General features: G+C 43.0%; 1 protein-coding gene across 6 annotated transcripts in view; it reads left to right on the top strand.

Moving 5' to 3' along the window:
• Positions 1-21,327, top strand: part of LOC147027108 (uncharacterized) — a 45,394-nt gene that overhangs the window by 16,659 nt on the left and 7,408 nt on the right. For 2 of the 6 annotated variants that reach the window (XR_015058680.1, XR_015058681.1), the window contains 4 exons: positions 12,794-12,860; positions 13,932-13,993; positions 14,083-14,266; positions 15,223-16,061. Coding sequence is in view for 2 of the 6 variants with exons in the window: in XM_085883272.1 (XP_085739398.1) it covers positions 12,794-12,860; positions 14,083-14,266; positions 15,223-15,332; positions 16,069-16,225 (518 nt within the window). In the remaining 4 variants the exon portion in view is untranslated. The other 4 variants (XR_015058682.1, XM_085883272.1, XR_015058683.1 and 1 more) reach the window with 4 other exon arrangements.

Raw genomic sequence — 21,327 nt, forward strand, 5'->3', positions numbered from 1 at the left:
CTATAGAGTGTCATCCTGGTATTTCACAGGCAGGGTGATTGATCAGTATATGTGCCGTCTCTCAGATGGGCATCACATTTGACAGAATCCCCATCTACCCCTCCTCCCCTGTCCCCTCTCCCCCTCCTCCCCTGTCCCCTCTCCCCCTCCTCCCCTGTCCCCTCTCCCCCTCCTCCCCTGTCCCTTCTCCCCCTCCTCCCCTGTCCCCTCTCCCCCTCCTCCCCTGTCCCCTCTCCCCCTCCTCCCCTGTCCCCTCTCACTCTCCCGAACCCTCTCCTTCTCACACTGACCCGTCTCTGACTCTGACCCATCCCCTCTCCTTCTCACACTGACCAGTCTCTGACTCCGACCCATTCCCTCTCCTTCTCTCTCCCACCCAAACCCTCCCTCTCCCACCCCTCTCCCTCTGTTAAGGACTGACCGTTTAGTGTTGAATTTAAAAGTTTCCCAAGAGTGTAACATGTACGAATCCAATTCAGAGTGAACCAACCGGAGGGGTGTAAAGGTCGCTTCATGTTTGAGCATGGATACATGCAGACAGGTAGGCCTTTGCCAGGTGGATAGCATGGATTTTAAATGCTCCCACTTGGTTTTATGTCGAACCCGGTGGTTAAAAAGAAAATTTTGCTGTTTGGGTGCGTTTTATCGCCCTTCTTTCCCCCTCCCCTCACACCACTTTCCCTCCCCTTCCCTCACGCTTACCTCCTCCCAAACCCACTCCCTCTCCACCCCAATGACATCCCCAGGCGGTCTCTGCTGTTAGCCTCACCTACATTTTTTCTCTCTCTCTCCTACATACCCCTCTCCGTCCTGTTTTTCAGTATACGTATACTCGAGTATACAACATCTCTGCTTTTTGTCTATTCATGACCATAAGCTTTAATCTGAGTCTGCAAAGGCTTGAGTACTATACGGATGCCTCCGAGTTTGGAGGTGATGTGTTGGTATAATTCATGTACATGACGTCAGTGTCGTGTCGCAGTCAGTGCGCTTCGTTGGTTGAATTTAATATTCCTGGTTGTAAACATCTTGACTGGTGATCAACAGGGCAGAGACAATGTGCTCACGTGGCAGGCAATGCTTGTTACTGACAGGTCATGCAGCAAGCGCTGTGATGGGACTCGAATTTTGCCCTGATGTCTCATCAAGTTAGGGTGTTTGATTCAGATATACAATACAGTATGTATATACATATACACAGACATATACATATATCATCATCACATCATTTGAAAGCCTTTATCCCTGAGCAGGGGTCAGCTTTTTGCTGGTACCCTTTCTTGTGGCAATGTTTTTACAGTCAGATGCCGTTCCTGACGCCAACCCTTTAGTCACCTTCGATCCTGCAGGGTTAATTACCAGTATACTGGTGCTCATTTCGCCGACCTTCGGAAGAATGACAGGCTGAGTCAACCTCACTGATGTTAACTCAGGACCCTGAGGATCCCAAGCCACCGCCTTAACCACTGAGCCACACCAGGATCTGTATGTGTGTGTGTGTGTATATATATATATATATATATATATATATATATATATATATATATATATATATATATATATATATATATATATATATATATATATATATATGAAAATTTTGAAAGGGGGTGCCGAGTTTCTACAGGCATTGTATGTCTGGTTGCAGTGCTTTGTTTTGGACGTTCACGCTGGCTGGAATCATCAGGTCATACGTTTGCATTATGTCCTCGTTTTCAATGGTTGCTTTTGGTTCTTGTTTCCATGAGTTTTGCGGAACTGGGATATTGAAATTTCCACAGATGTGCCAGTGGATTACAGTACAGACTTTGTTGTGCCTTTGTGTGCACAGATGGTCTGACATGAGCTGTGTCTTTGTATTGTTGATTATTATCTCCGCAATTCGTGTTTCAGAATGTGGAACGGTGTCCTCCCAGGACTCAAAGTGTCCACCTTCATTTTGGTGAAGAATTGTGATTCATTGGCTAAATTATGAAGTCGTGTTGTTCTCAGAGTTTTGCTCCGAGGGCTTTTTTCAGGATCATCACTGAGCCCCGGACAGCCTCCAACTGGTGTGCGTGCATCCGTGTGCACAATTCCTGGACCAATCTCCACCAAATTTTGCATATGTGCTGGGGGTACTCAGATGCAGTTGATGGGAATAACACCCCCACCCCACCTCCCCCCTGCCCCCCAACAAGGAATTTATGTTGTGTGTATTTGTACATCTGAAAAATCAGAGAAAAAAAACGACAACATGAGACTGACAAGAAACTGACCTCAAAGAAGGAAATGAGGCCATTTGGTCCAACATCATTGTGGTGAAATCCCAGGTTAATTCTTGCTACAGCTTGAACCCTTTGAACCTGGCGGCCGGTTCATCAGCCGCTATTCAAACTTTCATATCCCCAAGCGCTCGGTTTATTGGCAGCTATTCAAATCTCCATAGACCCGATCGGCTGGATTTTTTCTCCAGGAGCTAAGGGTGGGGGAGTCGAAAGTCGAAGGAGCTCAGGGTTCAAATGGTTTTAAACATCAGTCCTTGTTGCAGTTCACCAAAGTCTATATCACCCGATCTCGATCGGGTGACCCAACTTGGTTGTCTGATATATTTGGATTGTTGGAAGAGTCTCGAGAATGATAAATAATGGCAAGGGCCTTTCTGAAAGAAAATCTTGGCAAGGGCCTTTATGATGAAGTCTTTCATTATTGTTCAGAAAGATAATCAGGAATCATGATCTCTTTTGTGTGTGAATTCTTGTTCCACCATTTTGTGGGCAAGTTCCAAGTGTTTTAGAAAATGCACTAATTGCAGCCTGGTGTTGTGAGGCTTTCAGTAGAAGTGATTTGCAAAATGTCGAGCCTGTGTTTTATCTGCTCTCTGTAATTCCAGGGTCGATGTGATGCGTTGTTCAAAGGGCCCACAGTGGCCTCACAGGTAAGGGATAAGGCCAGTTATCTGCATGGTCGATTTCTCTTTCGACCACTGAAATCTCCTTCATCTATCCTCCTTGACAGCCTTTGTATACTATCCCAAATGTTGTCAGATAACTGATACGATTTATAAATAGTTTAAAGCCAATGTTAATCAGTGATTTTTCCTTCCTCAAGTCACTGTCAATGGAAATACACACACGTATATGGTGGTGATACAAAAGGGAATTTAACATTTTGGTTGTCAGTTCCTTGACACACAAACTAACATAATGCATTTTTCTAGTTTGTCACGTGCCGTTTGAGAATGTGGGGGGGTTTTGGGTTTGGGGAGTGAATGGTCGGCGGACCGACTTGGTCTGCTTGGTTGCCTGTGCATGCTGTAATGAGCACTGTGTCAAGCCGTCACCATTGAGTAATGCAGGCAGGGAGTCCGTGTTAACAGCTTCGGTGCAGGCTGCTGCCACAGGGCTTTCTGTAATGAGGCCTGTGGGTTCATTTCCCACCTATCCTTGACAGAAAGAGAGGTGCAAAAAGGTAGGGGGTTATGTAAATTACTACTACAACAAAAGAAAAAGAAAGAATGAACAAGGTTCTGGGTCTAAAAATACAACCTTGATAATGTTTGGACCATTTGTTGCGGAGACACTTGTACAAAATTATTTGCCCTTGTTAGTCTCTTGTAAAATCATTTTCAATATTAATACCGACAACTGGATTGCACAGAAAGTGAGATTGTTCACTTTTATCTCATCTAAAGGAGTGAAAAAGATTATACCTTCAAGATATCCTATTGATCAAACCCCTCACTGATTGCATTGACTTGTGGCCTTGTCCATTGGGCAAACCTCAGCCAATTGGGCAACTTGGACATACTTGATTTCTGAACACTTACCATACACTAAAGGGCAAGTGCAAAAGTATCCCATTTTCTAAATTAATTCTTCTGATGTGTCAGGATCTATGCGATTGTCCTTACAGGGTCCTTTATGGCACTTCCGTTAATGGAGAAAAGATGTGCAAGATTTTGTAGTCCATGGGTCACGGTGACGTACCGTGCACCCCCACCCTTAATATCCAAGTGAATGAAAATAAATATGTTCGTTGATGTCCTCTTGGATGGAAAAAAGATGTAAGCATTGAAAAAACTCTTGGTGTATGTTTTCTCACGCCCTATTGGGACTCATGTCAAAATGTCACTTTTTCAGCATTTCCGCCATTTCTTAAGGTTTGTGAAATTTGTTCACTTTCACATTACAATATCTTATAAGTTACTCACCCGCATTTGATCTTAGAGCCCAACCAGTATAACATGCCAACTTGGTGATATTAAACAAATCTTTGCAATTTTATATTTTACATCTCACACTCAATGTATTGAAAATTATTGCCAATACTCAAACAAGAAGAAGACGTCATGCCGAGCACAATACTTGCAAAATCCATAAAACAAATTTGACCTCAAAAATAATTGGTGGTTAAATTCAATGACCAAATTCGCAACTCCTCTTCAAATTTCAAGTGAACCGGATGAAAATTGACAATTTTAGAAATTCTGCCTATGTTGATATTTTGGCTGATGTGAACCTCCAAAATAATCGGTGGTTGAATTAATTGACCTGATATGCAAATTATCTTCAAATTTCAAGTGAATCGGATGAAAATTGAGGATTTTAGAAATACCACCTTAGTTGTTGACCTTGGGCCTATGTTGACCTTTTGGTCGATGTTGACCTCAAAAATAATTGGCTGGTTCAATCCAATGACCTAAAATATAAATCCTCTTCAAATTTCAAGTCAATCGGATGAAAATTTAGGATTTTAAAAATCTCACCTAAGTTGTTGACCTTTTGCCAATGTTGACCTTTTCATCTCAAAAACAATCAGCTTCTTCCTTATGACAAACTGTACCATGTGGTGAAGTTTCGTGAAGATCGGTTTAAAATTATGACCTGCAGGTGACAAACAGACAGAATAAGAAAATTGACTGACCAACCAACATATTTTGCAACATACTTGCAAAATCAAAGATTTTTGATCTTTTTTGATCTTGCAAATCTAAATCAATGATTTTGCAAGTAACAAAAATACTTTAAAAAAGACAAAAAACAAAAATCAAGTGTTTGAGATGAACGCAAAGAATTATTTTTCCTTAATACCTGTAAACGACTGTATAACACAGATATGAGGGAAGCGTAATCAACTCTGAACTTTAAAACAGATTCCTGAGAGTCATGCAAATGAGGATATGCTTAGCCACCTTCCACAGCCCATTTGTAGCTGATCTACAGATGTCTTGACCTGTAGACTTGATATCTAATGGCTTAATCATTGATTGTGTTATTTTCTCATGCAATCAGTGTGATATGCCTGGTGTCACAACCAGTTATATTCAGAATTGAGACATCAACAGTGATTTGAATTAATGAATGCATATGCAGATGTGTTCAAAAATAATTGGCTTTTTAGCCACTGTCCATGAATGGATGGTCAACTTATTAGGCTATACTGAACATGACTTCACTGCAGGTTAGATTTTCAGATATATTTATAAATGGCTCATCTGCTGTCTTTGTAAGTCAAATCAATGCAGTATAAGCAAAAGATGGGCTTAAGCAGGAGGTTCACTTCTGCTTGTCAGTTTATGATCGAGGAGCAACTTGTTTAAATCGAATGTTGTATTTTGAACACGAATAGGAAGACAGGTTTACCAATTTACCGTATTTTGGCTTTGAATTTGGCCTGATCACACATTCACAGAGAGGACACACATCCTCTCGTATGCATCCTTGAGGCTGCTGGTTGCATCATTGGTAAGGGACGCAATGTGCAATGCTGCTGATGCAATGCCCCTATTACCAGTACACTGGTGCTCGTTTAGTCGACCTCAGAAGGGTGACAGGCTGAGTCAACCCCACCTGGTGTTAATTCAGCATCCGACGGGGCTCAAACTCAGGACCCGAGGATCCCAAGCCAGCCACCCGAAACCGCTAAGCCAATGCCAGACTTCCACAAGAGGAGTGGGATAATTTCATATTTTGAACAATTTATTTGAATAAAACATTCCAAACACACTTGAAAATCATTCCAAACAGGAAACTTACTGTTTTTAAGGATGTTATAAAGGACACAAACAACAGGCACAAATAACTAATGCAATGTGTTCGATAAGGTGGTGTAATAGCCAGTGCGTCAATGGCAGTAAACTTCTGCAGTTAATTTATTTATACCACCTTTAGAGTATTTTTTGTAAAGGTGAATATTTTTTTTTTCAAATTCACTTATATACTTGGACAGTGAAGAACACAAATCACCTTGCGACCGCTTCCAAAAAACTTCAGTTTTGCAGGACTTGGATACGTTAAATAAAGTGGTGTACAAGACTGCTTCGATGGCGATAAACTTCCGGAATGTTTTTTTTTTTATACAACCTTGGAAATCATTCTTTCATTTAATTTGATTGGACATTTGAACTAAGTGCGGGATAAGGTGTTCTTATGAACTCTCTGGTTTTGACAGTGATTGGGCCAGGGGCCATAGCTTGAGGGTAAATAAGAGGAGAGTTCGGATGATGTCGGGGCAGTGATGTTTCACTCAGAGAGTGGTTCGTGCTTGGAATAGTATTCCTTCAAAGGTGGTGGCAGCAGAGATAGTGGATGGGTTTAAACTGGAATTCGATAGGTACCTAGATGCAGTCGGAATAGAGGGGTATATGAGTTTTGCCAGGAGCACGGAGGCTTGATGGGCCTTATGACCTCCTCCTACATTGAAGTTTCTTGTGATTCCTTGTGATCATTATAAAGTTTGAATGAAAAATCTAACATTCAAAACTAAAAGAAAGTCAGATTTGTAACCTCAGTCAATTCACCCACATGCATATCATTTGTTTGTATGTGCAGCTTAATGGGCATGGAGTCGGTCATGAGTTCAAGCTTGCTACAAGTGTACACAAATTTTTGGGTGCCAGACTGTGCCTCTGATTATCCATCTTGTCCACCCACTGCGTTCTGCCTTACCCCTCATCATTACCAACATTACTTGTTTGTCCGTCTCCGTCTGTTTTGTCCCTCAGCCTTGCTGTTGGTGTCCACCCTCCCCTTCCCTCTCTTTCTGCTGTTCCTTTTGTGATGGTGTGTTTTGATCCACTCTGTGTTCTCGCTCCTCCATGAGCCTTGACTTTGTACACAAAAAGTGTCCCCAGTCGTTTTGGTCAGAAATGTGGAATTTTTTTTCCATGGCTCTTGGAATATTTTGCCTTCACCTCTTAGAAAGACATTCATGAGATATTGAAGTCCACCGACTAATGCTAACATGTGAGACACCCAGCTTGATGTTCAAGTTAGTGACAAGGCACTTGTGATGTAATGCCCCACCTGTGAAGCACTGATCCGACAGTTCATAGTCGGGTAGGAGATCAAACTGAGCGCAAAGGGTGTGTGCTACATCTTCACATTCCTGTCGGGCTTCCCATATGCAATTGACAATTGAGAAAAACAAGTTTATATTTGTTTTCCTGCTGCAGAAAAACAACAAAAAAAATACAGTATGAGTGACTCAAAGCTCAAATTACAATATGTGATTCATTTTTTGTCATCCCATGGACCATTCATACTTCACTCGGATGTATGAGACCCCGTCGCTTCCAGAGAAAGTAAATAAAAATTAACTTTCACCCTTTAGAAAACGTGCGAATAAATGAATGAGTGTCAAATGATTTTTACTTACGAAATCAAAAGATTTCGTAAGTATATTGATGACTTCCGTTTCTGTTTGTTTGTTTGTTTGTATGTTTGTTTGTTACTTACGAAATCTAAAGATTTCGTAAGTATATTGATGCCTTCCGTTTTTGTTTGTTTGTTTGTATGTTTGTTTGTTTGTATGTTTGTTTGTTACTTAGAAAACTAAAGATTTCGTAATTATATTGATGCCTTCCGTTTCTGTTTGTTTGTTTGTTTGTTTGTATGTTTGTTTGTTACTTAGAAAACTAAAGATTTCGTAATTATATTGATGCCTTCCGTTTCTGTTTGTTTGTTTGTTTGTTTGTATGTTTGTTTGTTACTTACGAAAACTAAAGATTTCGTAATTATATTGATGCCTTCCGTTTCTGTTTGTATGTTTGTTTGTTTGTATGTTTGTTTGTTACTTAGAAAACTAAAGATTTCGTAATTATATTGATGCCTTCCGTTTCTGTTTGTTTGTTTGTTTGTTTGTATGTTTGTATGTAGGCACGATAACTCGAGAACGGAAGAAGCTACCAATGTCAAATTACACCACGTGATTCAGGAGGGTGGTGGCTAGTGCTGATTAGATTTTGGTCAAATCGGTCAAAGGTCAAGGTCACGGTGAGGTCAAATATTCAATTTTTTTGATGGTTTGGTACAGATAACTCGAGAAGGGAAGAAGCTACCAATGTCAAATTACACCACGTGATTCAGGAGGGTGATGGCTAGCGCTGATTAGATTTTGGTCAAAATCTGTCAAAGGTCAAGGTCACAGTGAGGTCAAACATCCAAAACATTCGATTTTTGATGGTTTGGTACAGAACCATCGTAGAAACTTCTGGTTTGCGTCGCTACCTTCTCTCGAGACAGCTTTTATTAGACAAGGTCAGAGGTCAAGTTGACGATTTCGTCAGTACCAGTCTATGACTGCTTGTTTGTATGTTTGTTTGTAGGCACGATAACTCGCGAACGGAAGAAGCTACCAATGTCAAATTACACCACGTGATTCAGGAGGGTGATGGCAAGTGCTGATTAGATTTTGGTCGAAATCGGTCAAAGGTCAAGGTCACAGTGAGGTCAAATATCCGATTTTTGATGGTTTGGTACAGATAACTCAAGAACGGAAGAAGCTACCAATGTCAAATTACACCACGTGATTCAGGAGGGTGATGGCTAGCGCTGATTAGATTTTGGTCAAAATCGGTCAAAGGTCAAGGTCACAGTGAGGTCAAACATCCAAAACATTCGATTTTTGATGGTTTGGTACAGAATCATCGTAGAAACTTCTGGTTTGCGTCACTACCTTCTCAAGAGACAGATTTTATTAGACAAGGTCAGAGGTCAAGTTGACGATTTCGTAAGTACCAGTCTATGACTGCTTGTTTTTTTGTTGTTCGTATCCGTTTTCTTACCTGTGTGTTGCAAGTGGAGCGACCTGCTTTGTGATGTTGCAAAAGGCGGGGTATAATCGGAAATGCTGTTTGATGGGACGACATGAATAAATGGAAATGTTGAAAAAAAAAAACCTATTAAATAAAGCCAGCGTTTCGTCGATATGTGAAACGGGATGAATGACACACCATTATTTTCGGTGATGAAGAAGAAGAAGACTAAGGAGGAAGAATTTTTGTTTTAATGTAAATTGAAACTGGCATTACTTTATATCTTCACGTTACTCAACGATATAATACTGTTTACCGATTGGGCTTGATTAGTGGTAACCCATATATGACGATGGACGGATGCAGGCAGGGATGGACGGATGCAGGCAGCTAGGGACGCACGCACGCAGGCAGCCAGGGACGCACGCACGCAGGCAGCCAGGGACGCATGCACGCAGGCAGCCAGGGACGCACGCACGCAGGCAGCCAGGGACGCACGCACGCAGGCAGCCAGGGACGCACGCACGCAGGCAACCAGGGACGCACGCACGGAGGCAGCCAGGGACGCACGCACGCAGGCAGCCAGGGACGCACGCACGCACTGACGTACGCAGCCAGGGACGCACGCATGCAGTCAGGGACGCACACAGGCAGTCAGGGACGCACACAGGCAGTCAGGGACGCACGCAGGCAGCCAGGGACGCAGGGATGCACACAGGCAGTCAGGGACGCACACAGGCAGTCAGGGACGCAGGGATGCACACAGGCAGTCAGGGACGCACCCACACAGGCAGTCAGGGATGCACGCACGCAGTCAGGGACGCAGGCAGTCAGCGGCACACGCAGGCAGGCAGGGATGCATGCACGCAGGCAGTCAGGGACACACGCACGCAGGCAGTCAGGGACACACACACCCAGGCAGTCAGCGACGCACGCATGCAGGCAGTCAGGGAGGCATGCCTGCAGGCAGTCAGGCAGGCATGCATGCAGGCAGTCAGGGAGGCATGCATGCATGCATGCATGCAGGCAGTCAGGGAGGCATGCATGCATGCATGCAGGCAGTCAGGGAGGCATGCATGCATGCACGCAGGCAGTCAGGGACACATGCACGCAGGCAGTCAGGGACACACACACCCAGGCAGCCAGCGACGCACGCATGCAGGCAGTCAGGGAGGCATGCCTGCAGGCAGTCAGGGAGGCATGCCTGCAGGCAGTCAGGGAGGCATGCCTGCAGGCAGTCAGGCAGGCATGCATGCAGGCAGTCAGGGAGGCATGCATGCATGCATGCATGCAGGCAGTCAGGGAGGCATGCATGCATGAATGCATGCAGGCAGTCAGGGAGGCATGCATGCATGCATGCAGGCAGTCAGGGAGGCATGCATGCATGCATGCAGGCAGTCAGGGAGGCATGCATGCATGCATGCATGCAGGCAGTCAGGGAGGCATGCATGCATGCATGCAGGCAGTCAGGGAGGCATGCATGCATGCATGCATGCATGCAGGCAGTTAGGGAGGCATGCATGCAGGCAGTCAGGGAGGCATGCCTGCAGGCAGTCAGGCAGGCATGCATGCAGGCAGTCAGGGAGGCATGCATGCATGCATGCATGCAGGCAGTCAGGGAGGCATGCATGCATGAATGCATGCAGGCAGTCAGGGAGGCATGCATGCATGCATGCAGGCAGTCAGGGAGGCATGCATGCATGCATGCAGGCAGTCAGGGAGGCATGCATGCATGCATGCAGGCAGTCAGGGAGGCATGCATGCATGCATGCATGCATGCAGGCAGTTAGGGAGGCATGCATGCAGGCAGTCAGGGAGGCATGCATGCATGCATGCAGGCAGTCAGGGAGGCATGCATGCATGCACGCAGGCAGTCAGGGACACATGCACGCAGGCAGTCAGGGACACACACACCCAGGCAGCCAGCGACGCACGCATGCAGGCAGTCAGGGAGGCATGCCTGCAGGCAGTCAGGGAGGCATGCCTGCAGGCAGTCAGGGAGGCATGCCTGCAGGCAGTCAGGCAGGCATGCATGCAGGCAGTCAGGGAGGCATGCATGCATGCATGCATGCAGGCAGTCAGGGAGGCATGCATGCATGAATGCATGCAGGCAGTCAGGGAGGCATGCATGCATGCATGCAGGCAGTCAGGGAGGCATGCATGCATGCATGCAGGCAGTCAGGGAGGCATGCATGCATGCATGCAGGCAGTCAGGGAGGCATGCATGCATGCATGCATGCAGGCAGTCAGGGAGGCATGCATGCATGCATGCATGCAGGCAGTCAGGGAGGCATGCATGCATGCATGCATGCAGGCAGTCAGGGAGGCATGCATGCATGCATGCAGGCAGTTAGGGAGGCATGCATGCAGGCAGTCAGGGAGGCAGGCATGCATGCAGGCAGTCAGGGAGACATGCATGCATGCAGGCAGTCAGGGAGGCATGCATGCATGCAGGCAGTCAGGGAGGCATGCATGCATGCAGGCAGTCAGGGACGCATGCACGCAGTCAGGGAGGCATGCATGCATGCAGGCAGTCAGGGACGCACGCACGCAGTCAGGGAGGCACGCACGCAGTCAAGGAGGCATGCACATCAGCAGTCAGGGATGCACGCACGCAGGCAGGGAAGGACAGACAGACAGACAGACAGACAGACAGACACAGGCAGGGACGGACGGATGCAGGGATCGAGCTCCTTTTATATTACTACATAGATGATTATTTTACACCAATTTACACTGACTCAAGTATTGTAAGAGTACTCTAAAGATTCGGTTCCCTCTCATTATTCCCCATCACATGTGGAGTGGAAGGAAAGGAGCTGTTTTTATCTCAAGCCTCTCCATGTTCGTGCATCTGTCGTTTTGTCCATTTTCACAACACAGGTACTCACAAAATTAAGCTGAAAATTTCAGAAAGACCTTCTCGCTGCCAACAAAAATTCGACCATGTGAGTTTAATTTTAAATCATGCCAACACAACAATTTTACCTGAAACAGACTGCAGTTGTTTTCTTTTTGACATCACATGTGAATTTTGGATTTTTGTTTTTTTGATGTACCGTACTCTTTTCGGGTCGGGTCATTGGTGCTGCCAAATCAGGTTCTTGGCAAGGGTAAGACTGTTATGTGTAGTTTGTCATTGTCCTTCACAGCGTTGCTCGTCCATTCTCTATCCTTTTTAATGCTGATCATCAAGCGAGGAAGCAGCACGGACCATTAGAAAAATATTTGGTTAGACTCGGCTGGGGTTTGAACCTCCAGACTCATGGCAGATGCTCTAACCATTACATCACCCAGTCTGGTTTTGTATATGATATACAGTATATTCATTTAATGCTGTTCCTGTTTAATTCAAACCATAATAAAAATAAAGTGCATTTAAAAAAAAAAATGTAAACAAATGTGAGGAATGTCTTTTGCAAAGAGAAGACAAAAACAGGTCGTGCCTATGCCGATCATAATAGGACAGCCAGTGAGTTTGTGTACTTTTATAAATAATCGAGTAGGCTAGAAGAACCTTGAAATGTGAATTGATGTCAGAAATAGTACCTGATCCAATGTCTACCAAAGTTTTGCACATCATTGTGATAAAATTAATGATAGGGTCCAAGCTGTGTTTGTTGCCAACACATTCTTGGAAATGAAGTAAACGTTTTTAAATTAATAATTACCATCATCATCAATGTACCATACTTACTCTTTACATAGCCTTGGTGCTGCCGATGGAGTCTCTTGGACAGGTTTACACTGGGTGGTTTGCCATTGCCTTCCCAACAGTCAATCGGAGCAGGAATTCGGAATTTGGCCAAGGTGGTGGCGATAATTGGCCTACTCTTCGTGAAAGGTACGTGCTGGGAGATGGGTCCTCAGGCTGCCTGTGCTTGTGATGCATGCCGTTGACTGACAAAGGGACAGATACCTAACCGTCTAATTAATTTCAGTACACACACACACACACACACACACACACACACACACACACACACACACACACACACACACACACACACACACACACACACACACACACACACACACACACACACATACACACACACACACTCAGTGAAAGGCAAAGCTTCTATCAATAGACCTGAGATGAGGGGAGGAAAAAGAAAATCAAGTGGGATTAAGTTAATGAGTTTCAGCCAGACATTTTATGGGATGTGATTAATAACTAGTTCAAGGAAAACCATGATGATTAAATCGATGTGAAAATGTGAAATATTTACCTGGTCATTCATTCTCCAATTTCCTGCTTTCATGATCCATTTGAACCTTTTCTTATGGTTTAAATATAAAAATTTGACTTCTCCACCCGGATTCCCCCTCCACCGCAATAATAAACCGAGTATATAATGAATTATTGGCCCAAAAGTATAAAAAATATTTATTTATTTGTATGGAGCCTGTGGCTGCATCATTTCTGGGGTCACAGCTGTGTGGCTGATCCAATGCCCCCCATTACCAGTAAGCAGGTACTCATTTTACCAACCTCAGAAGTCAGAAGGATGACAAGCTTGGATGTCAAGACCCAAAGATCTTATGCCAGCCACCTTAACCATAAAGCCAACAACAGGGTTAATGAAAAATCATGGAAATGCATTCGTTGTTTTCTTTACTTTTCTGGTTATATCTTAATTTTGTAGAACTCAGAAGCTAAGTTGTTAAATAATGACAATTATTGTGCACATTATAGTCAAATATATCATTTACATCATGAACTGTGGGCCTTTAAAAAACATTGTCATATTTTGCTTAGTTTGTATTCACTTCTTTTTATTTCACTTCTTCAGATTTAATGGCTTTTTACAAGCTACAAAGGATCTGTGTATGCTCAGCCCTGAGAGAATACAAATACCATGTGCACTTGGAGAACTGACAGCTTTAAACTGCTTACATCTTGTCCCTACAGCCTTGTGACATAAGTGGGCAAACAGATTTTATGTCAGAGCTTCGCCCAAGATTTTCTACGCAGTAAGCGCACAATCCTTTGGGCTGTAATTTGTTATTGAAGAGCGAATTTGTCAAAGATTTCTCATGTTGCTGTCTTCTTCTGTATGCAGCACAGGCTGTTGGGTGGCATCAATGGCTGAGGGTGCGGCTCTGCCACCGATGCGGTGCCCTGGTTTGGGCGGGAATTTGGAATCTGTTCGTGGTGCTGGCGATAGCTCGCCTACCCTTCGCGAAGGACACCACTGGATCTTTAACGTCCATCCGAGGGACAGCACACACATCGATGAAACACCGGTATGACAGTTTCGAGCTGGATCGGGATTCGAACCCAGGCTGGACAGCTTATCGAGGCCAGTGCATAACTCGAGGTCATCCTGACATTGTTTGAAACAATGTTAATCGGCGTTTAATAGACGGTCTGGTCTTCGTGTTATGACGTAATTTCTACCAAACTTCAATGTTGAGACAACAGCTTGTGCATGCTGAGCATGCCCTCTTACTGAGTGTATTTTCGAGCAAAAGTTTGTTGTCATCATGTCACGTGGAGGAATCAGCAAATGACCAGAAACTTCTCATTTTATATTTCCCTTTTGGATTTGCATCAAATTGTTCTATGAACTGCCTGCTGCATGATCAGCCAGTTCTATCTCTCCAAGTGTGTTTAATAAGTTGGCCCTGACCCACTCAAAAAAAATTAATACTTTCCAGAATGCATTAGCTCTGAATGACAGGAAAAAGCCTTTTTTATTCTAGAATCTCGGCTCTGTGGAGGAGCCAAACGACTAAGGGCAGTAAGTTCAAAAACTACCAAAGGGTGTTGGGTATGGGGAGGGGGAGGGTTGGTGACATCCTCAAGGAGGAAAGAAGGAGTAACAATAGTCTAAACGGTAACAGAATGGGAAAGAATCGCCGTTTGTAGAAAGAGATCCTGGATGTGCATTTGTGAGTGTATGAGGCTCGTGATTTGTAAGATAATGTGAGTAGAACAAGCCAATGGACACAGGGGGGCGATTCCACAATTGGGAGAGAATGATTGCAGGTGGGCAACAGGCTTTGACTTTGGGAGGGTGAGCAGGTATGGGTTTCTTGAGTCACCTGCGTGACTTGGGGTGGATTGCAGGAGAGGGCAGAGGTAGAAGAGAGCAAGAGGAGCAAGGCCAGATGTAATGCAATGTAGAAAATAAAGAGCCCATCAATTTGCCACCTGTGGGAGAGTGATAAGTCCTTGGGAATATGTCTCCTATTTTCAGATTCCAACGGTGTGGAAGAATGTGTTTTCAACCCCCTCAAGAACAGCAAGGTGGGAAGTCGGAGCATCAGCCCAGCGTGTGGTGGAGACAGAGAAACAAAGATGTGTAATGTATGATCCTATTTCCTATTTCCTTAACCTTTATTGAATTTGATAAGGTTCATGGCATAACAAAAAATTTCAGCAAGAGGTACGTGTTGAATTTAAATGAAATCTCTTGAAACATGCACTTTACTTTTCGGGACAGAGCCAGAGTGAAATTAATATGAAACATTACCGTATAATGAGTTTTTGTGTAAGAAGAGGTGTGGGAAATCATTAACCATAAAGTTGGCTCATAAAATTTGATTACTGTTATTAATTCAGATATAAATTTTAGCATATTAAGGTGCAGAGGAAAGTCATTTCTGACATGGGAGTGTTGTATTTGGAGATGCAGCTGGCAGGCTACCCCAGTAGAAAGTTTTATTAATACAATGGCAGACTGAGGAACAGTGCTGGAAATTCTATCATTTGAGGGATTGTAGAGGATGAAGTCGACATGGAAGAGTTGAATCGTATTTGTGTTAGTCGGTCAAGAAATGTTGTGTTGTTGTGCTTTTATCGCGGAAGTTTGGCTGTCGTTTTGCTTATAGGGCTGGCGATTCAATAGTGTTGTGTAGTGCGATTAGACCTGTGCTCTTGAGTCATGTGTTGCTTGTAAATTTGGACTATTTGGTGCTCTTGAGTCATGTGTTGCTTGTAAATTATGGAGTATTTGGTGCATTCTGTAATGGGGTGTAGTGCTCACATCACACAGGTTTGTGGTGTGGGTTGATATTCTGGATGGTTGTATATCCCCGGACAGTTCTCTCGAACAAGACAGCTCATCCATCTCCCTGGAGCGACCCAGAGATCCCCCACATCCAGGACGGTGGAACCCCCCCCACCCCCCTTCACAAAGTCAGGACTACAACAGATTTGGAGAGAGAAGGAGAGAAAAGAGGGAAAGGGCAGGTCCATAAGGACCGATCGGCACTCTGACCCTGACCACGCTGCCCTAACGAATCCAGGCAGCAGGGAAGAATGGGGAAGATTTGGCACCCAACTTGCATTGGGCAGTTCAAACACTGTGAAGAGGTGTCCCCAATAGTTGCTGTGTGATGTGTTATTAAACTTGGTCCTGCAATGTGGAAGAAGCATCATCTCATATGACCTGGTACTGCCTTTCTATACGACAATGTTGATCAGTTTGCTAGCTGTTTGGCATTTCAGCCTGAGGGAGTATGGTTCATTTCAGAAAATTTGATTGTGTTCGTTGCTATGGGAAAAGTGGTTCTATTGGGGCTCTAATTGTGTAGACTAAGGTATATTAACCCTGTAGCATCTCCATCTGCACTTACGAGCCACCACGCATACCGCCCCCCCCTTGTATTTTTCCTTGGAATACACCCATAAGCTCCTCTGTCATTAGAAATGCACTTACCCTCACTGCAAGTGTCAAACCAAGTGGTAATGCTCACAGTTATTCCCATGCCTTATTTCATATTTTCTCCTCCATGGCATGGAATTATCACAGTAGCTCATTCAAAAAGTGTCCTTCAAAGTCAAGTTGAGCACACTGAACTCTCTAACCAGAATTCATCAGCAGGTGGATTTGAGTTATCCGCTGTAAAGCCATTAAGTGCACTGAATTTGCTGATGCGCTGCTATTTCTGGGATGTTTGGTGGAAACGTCCATGCAGAATGATTTTCCTCTTCCCAGCATGCCATTCTCAATTTTTCCTTCCATATCGTGGCGACTTGCTGTGTTTTACATTACCTCATTACATCCCCAAGCTTGCTTTTCCTGTCAATGTATTTTTATTATTTATTGATGGACTGTTATTTCACAAAGCACATTCATACACTGCAATGTTGTGAAAACAATGATATCTACAAAGATTTTTAAAGTCAGTGTGGCATTGCCAAGTCCAAATATAAAGTTTTTTTGGAATACAAAATTAACTCGTAGAGAATGACATGTAAGAATATGACAACAATTATGTTTTTTAACCATTCAAATATTTAGTTCAGGAAGTGCTTCTACACTTTGACGAACAATTCTTGCTTATTAACCACATGGGTTTGACATCAATTGGAAACCAAATTCTGCACCAAAGCCTGAAAGCCTGAAAGTCATACGCACACCAATGGCCAAGACCATCAACTGCAGATTGATAAATTCAGCACAGAGGGTTTGCCTCTTACACGCGAATTCAAATTATATGTTGATAAGGGAAATTTCCATGAGGAAGTCCCATTTTATTATTTTTCCAGTTTAATTGAGAGGAGGTTCTCCAATAAAATTGTTCGAGGATAATTACCATCACAAATGTAAAATAATGTTACACCCTCGTACAATCGTTTTGAATTTGACGAGCCTGACTCCTGAAGGTTGGCAGAAAAATCTAGCTGTAGGTTTGTCAAATCTAGCTGAATACAGTCACCTCCATAGAAACATAAATCTCAGTCAGCAAAGACCTGAATACCACATGGACGCCATCCAAGTTTGGAGGTGATATGTCCACATAATTTAAGTACATGACATCATTGCCATGTCACAGGGTCAGTGTGCTTCTCTCATGATATAATACATATACAGTACTGTACTTGATATATATATATATATATATATATATATATATATATATATATATATATATATATATATATATATATATATATATATATATTTATATATACTACTAGAAGGGCACTCAGAAGAGCACAAACCTCAACCACACAATGCCTGATCCAATAGAACATATCAGGCCCATTACATTTTTGACATATCATGATATATATATATATATATATATATATATATATATCGCTTTTGGCCCCGTTTCTCATTGGTGAAAAATCACGCTCGAAATTAAAAAAATATTCTCGTATCCGGATCTGGACTCAGATGTTCACCAACATCGAATCAATTTGTCCTTTTCACACACCCAACCTGCCCACCATGTTTAGTCCGAATCCGTCCTTAACTTTTTGACATATCGTGGTATATATATGAGTTTAGCCCGATCTCCCAATGGCGAAGAATCACAGAAAAATTCTCGTGGCCAGATCCGGAAACAGATCTTCTCCAAAATCGAATCAGTTCATCCTTTCACACACCCAACCTGCCCACAAAATTTAATCTGAATCCGTCCACAACGTTTTGAGATATCCTGCGCACAAACAAACACGTGAAAGATGTCGCACATAATATGATACTTGTGAAATCCATAAAACAAATTTGACCTTAAAAAGAATTGGTGGTTAAATTTAATTACCAAATATGCAAATACACATCAAATTTCAAGTCAATCAGATGAAAATTGACAATTATAGAAATTTGGCCTATGTTGACCTCAAAAGTAGTTGTTCGTTGAATTCAGGAACTTGATATGCAAATCCTCTTCAAATTTCAAGTCAATCGGATGAAAATTGAGGATTTTAGAAATTCCACCGAAGTTTTTGACCTTTGGCCTCAGTTAACCTCAAAAATAATTGGAGGTTCAATTCATTGACCTGACATGTAAATCCTGTAAAAATGTCTTGTCAATCGGAAGAAAATTGAGGATTTTCGAAATATGACAAAGTTTTTGACCTTTGGCTGATGTTGACCTTTTGAACTCAAAAACTATAGGCGTCTTGATTATGATGAAATCGACCGTGTGGTGAAGTTTTTTTTTTTTAACTCTTCTTCTTCTTTCGGCTGCTCCCGTTAGGGGTCGCTACAGCGGATCATCCGTATGTTCCGCATAGTGATTTGGCACATGTTTTACGCCGGATGCCCTTCCTGACGCAACCCTGGTCGCCTCTTACGACACAGGGATATGGTACACCTATTTTAACCGGGGTATACACCGGCCCAGTATAATGGTTCTCATTTCGCCGACCTCGGAAGGATGACAGGCTGAGTCAACCCCCTGGTGTATTAATTCAGTGGCCCAACGGGGCTTGAACTCAGGACCTTTTGGATCCCAAGCTGCTGCCCTAACCACTGCGCCAACACCAGGCTACACCAGGGAAGTGGTGGCACCAGGATGCACTGTGGGAAGATGACAAGCCGGTGGAGGGAGTGTGATGCTCTGGGCAGTGTTCTGCTGGGAAACTCTGGGGCCAGCCATTCATGTGGCGTGAATTTGACACGTGTCACCTCCCTAAACATCGTTGCAGACCAAATACACCACTTCATGGCAATGGTATTCCCTGATGGCAGTGGCCTCTTTCTGCGGGATAATGCGCCATGCCACACTGCACACATTGTTCGGGAATGGTGTGAGGAACATGATGAAGTGTTCACGGTGTTGCCCTGGCCTCCAAATTCTCCAGATCTCAATCTTATTGAACATCTGTGGGATGTGCTGGGCCAACAAGTCTGATCCACAGCGGCTCCACCTCGCAACTTACTGGACTTGAAGGAACTGCTGCTCATGTTTTGGTGCCAGATACCACAGGACACCTTCTGGGGTTTTGTAGAGTCCATGCCTTGGCGGGTGGGTGCTGTTGAGGCGGCATGCGGAGGACCAAGAGCATATTAGTCAGGTGGTCATAATGTTTTGGCTCATCAGTGCATATATATATATATATATATATATATATATATATATATATATATATATATATATATATATATATATATATATATATATATATATATATATATATATATATCTTATAACCAGTAAATCAGGTGATCGATGTTGTTTGAGCTGGTTGGACTTTGGTTAAGAGAGATTATGCTGAGGAATTCAAAGGAACTTTTGTTTGCATCATTTCAAAACAAACATTATCTGCATCCAGCATTAAAATATTTTATATTCGTCAATGTCGTAACACGGGGGTAAAGCATCAACATCTATTATCCTAAACTGATTCAACTGTGCAAACAATTGCATGAAATAACAAAAGTATAATTCAGTTGAAATGTTAAGTTATTTCTGGAGAATATGCAAGCAATTTGAAATGAGCCAATATGTAAACTATTAACCGAAGTGAGCTCACAGATTATATTTGCATTTACTCCAATGTCCATGTTAACATACTTTGCGATTGAATAAAATATGCAGGGAAATCTCTTTAACATCCTTCCAAGAGTGTTCTCTAGAGGATATTATCGAGTTCAGTAACGTTTGATAATGATTGGATTGCTGTTAGCATTTGCAGTTCTGTGTATCATAACATTTTGTTTCGAAGAAAAGTAAAATATGATCCATTGTTGTTCGTTCAAAAATGCTTTCATTTATAAACTGCAGAGCAATCAAAAAACAACTTTCGCGATTGAGAGTATTACTTTATAAAGGAACAAAAGTTGTTTGAGGGAGAGAGATGGTGAGATGATTTCTGAAAAAGGGCCTTAGACATTTTGTGTGTGTGTAGTAGGGTGACTTAGTGATATTACTGTTACTTTAGCCAGAAGTTTGCAATTCCATCCAGGCCAAGGCTTTTAGAGTTTGGCGATTTTTTTTCGAGTTTTTTTTACTTATTTATTTTTCAGCGGTGAAGCCGCTTCAATATTTTGGTATGTCCTTCCTGAAGTCCCTGTCACACCTTGCCGATTTGTCAACATATGCCTGACGTATGCAAAATTGGACTAAAACGCCGGCACACGTCGAATACGTTATGGGTAAGTTTGTATACGTTAAGAGCACGTTGGCATACGTCGTAGTACGCTGGCAAACGTCGTAGTTCGCAGAGCTGTTAGACAAATTTCCCATGCTTTAAATTTCCCGACGTATGCCAGCGTATGATTCACACGTTCCGCATAATGCTTGCCATAAGTTGTAGGCACATTACACGATCGTTGACACACGTTATTTGTAAGTTAATCATAAGTCGAAACACGTCGAGGTAATGTTTAGCGTACCCGAAACTTATTTCTAACCTATGAGTAACGTGTTGGAGGCACGTTACGCGATCGTTGACACACGTCGACACACGTTACTTGTAAGTTACTCATAAGTCGAAACACGTCAATGTAATAGTTTGCCTCAGTGTTTCAGACTGCCTGTTTTTTTTATTTTTTTATTTTTTTCTTCGGTATGACGGTGATGTTAACACTTCGATTTCTAGTGTGGTTATAATATAATAT

This window comes from Eptatretus burgeri, chromosome 5, assembly GCF_056783735.1.
Source record: "Eptatretus burgeri isolate ZD-2024b chromosome 5, Ebu_testis_v1, whole genome shotgun sequence".
NCBI classification, from domain to species: Eukaryota; Metazoa; Chordata; class Myxini; order Myxiniformes; family Myxinidae; genus Eptatretus; species Eptatretus burgeri.